At 67.9% G+C, this 1,411-nt stretch overlaps 1 protein-coding gene across 1 annotated transcript in view; it reads left to right on the top strand.

Annotated features, from left to right (window-relative positions):
* The window catches only part of LOC103760984 (transportin-1-like), a gene marked incomplete at its 5' end in the record, with an annotated part of 24,755 nt that overhangs the window by 20,043 nt on the left and 3,301 nt on the right, over positions 1-1,411 (top strand). The window contains 6 exons of the mRNA XM_029958949.1: positions 47-208; positions 528-649; positions 732-828; positions 967-1,053; positions 1,131-1,236; positions 1,316-1,407. Of these exons, the coding sequence (XP_029814809.1) occupies positions 47-208; positions 528-649; positions 732-828; positions 967-1,053; positions 1,131-1,236; positions 1,316-1,407 (666 nt within the window). The remainder of the gene's footprint in view (positions 1-46; positions 209-527; positions 650-731; positions 829-966; positions 1,054-1,130; positions 1,237-1,315; positions 1,408-1,411) is intronic.

Below are 1,411 nucleotides of genomic sequence, written 5' to 3'. Positions count from 1 at the left end.
GATCCCGGTGGTCCCGTTGTGACCTACCCTCCGTCCCTCCCCCCAGATCTCGGCCAAGCTGCAGCCCCTGACTCCAGAGCAGCGGGAACGGGGGGCCCTGGCGGGGCCGCGGCCGCCCTCGGGCTGCACCATCTTCCTGGGCTTCACCTCCAACCTCGTGAGCTCCGGGGTCAGGGAGAGCATCCGATACCTCGTCCAGCACGGAATGGTGACCGGGGGACACTGGGGACATGGGGGGGACACCTGGGACAGGGTGGGACAGCAGGGACCGATGGGGAAGAGCAGGGATGGGGAGGACACTTGGGGACTTGGGGGGGGACACCTGGGACAGGGCAGGACAGCAGGGATGGGGAAGACACTTGGGGACTTGGGGGGGGACACCCGGGACAGGTGGGGACATGGGGACACAGCTCTGTGGTCAGGAATGGGGATGGGAGGGACAAGGGACACCTGGGGGACAGGGTGTCCCCGAGATCCCTGGGGTGTCCCCAGGGTGTCCCCAGGGCCCTGAGCCCCTCCCTGTGCAGGTGGACGTGCTGGTGACCACGGCGGGGGGGGTGGAGGAGGACCTGATCAAGTGCCTGGCACCCACCTACATCGGGGACTTCCACCTGCGGGGCCGGGACCTGCGGGAGAGCGGCATCAACAGGTCTGGGGGGGCAGATGGGGGGCCGGGGACCCCTCTGGGGCCACCTCCGGGCTCACCTCGGGGTCGTTTTGGGGTCCCCCAGGATCGGGAACCTGCTGGTGCCCAACGACAACTACTGCAAGTTTGAGGACTGGCTGATGCCCATCCTGGACCGGATGGTGGAGGAGCAGGACACGCAGGTGAGGGGGGGACACCCACCCACCTGAGAAGGTTTGTGGGGTCCCTGGACACCTGAGTTGCCCCTGGCTCTGGGTGGGGTTTGAGGGGGTCCCGGGACCCCCCCAAGCCAGGGGTCCTGACCCCGGTTTCCCCCCCAGGGCGTGCGGTGGACGCCGTCCCGGGTGATCGCGCGGCTGGGCAAGGAGATCAACCACCCCGAGTCGGTCTGTTACTGGGCCCAGAAGGTACTGGGGGGCACTGGGAAGCCCTGGGGGGCTCTGGGGGGTTGTCACCAGGGATGTCACCATGTCCCCCCTCTCAGAACAACATCCCCGTGCTGAGCCCGGCGCTCACCGACGGCTCCCTCGGGGACATGATCTTCTTCCACTCCTACAAGCGCCCGGGGCTGGTGCTGGACATTGTGGAGGGTGAGTGACCCGCCAGGGGGTCCCCTCTGGGGTTTTGGGGGGGTCTCCAGGTGTCCTGACCCCCCCTCTGTGCCCGCAGACCTGCGGCTCATCAACACCCAGGCCATCTTCGCCCACAAGACGGGGATGATCATCCTGGGCGGGGGCCTGGTCAAGCACCACATCGCCAACGCCA

This window comes from Manacus vitellinus, unplaced genomic scaffold (assembly GCF_001715985.3).
Source record: "Manacus vitellinus isolate BGI_N305 unplaced genomic scaffold, ASM171598v3 scaffold_182_pilon, whole genome shotgun sequence".
Lineage (NCBI taxonomy): Eukaryota > Metazoa > Chordata > Aves > Passeriformes > Pipridae > Manacus > Manacus vitellinus.
Note: the sequence above shows the minus strand (reverse complement) of the source record. Positions and strands in the feature narration are given on the sequence as shown.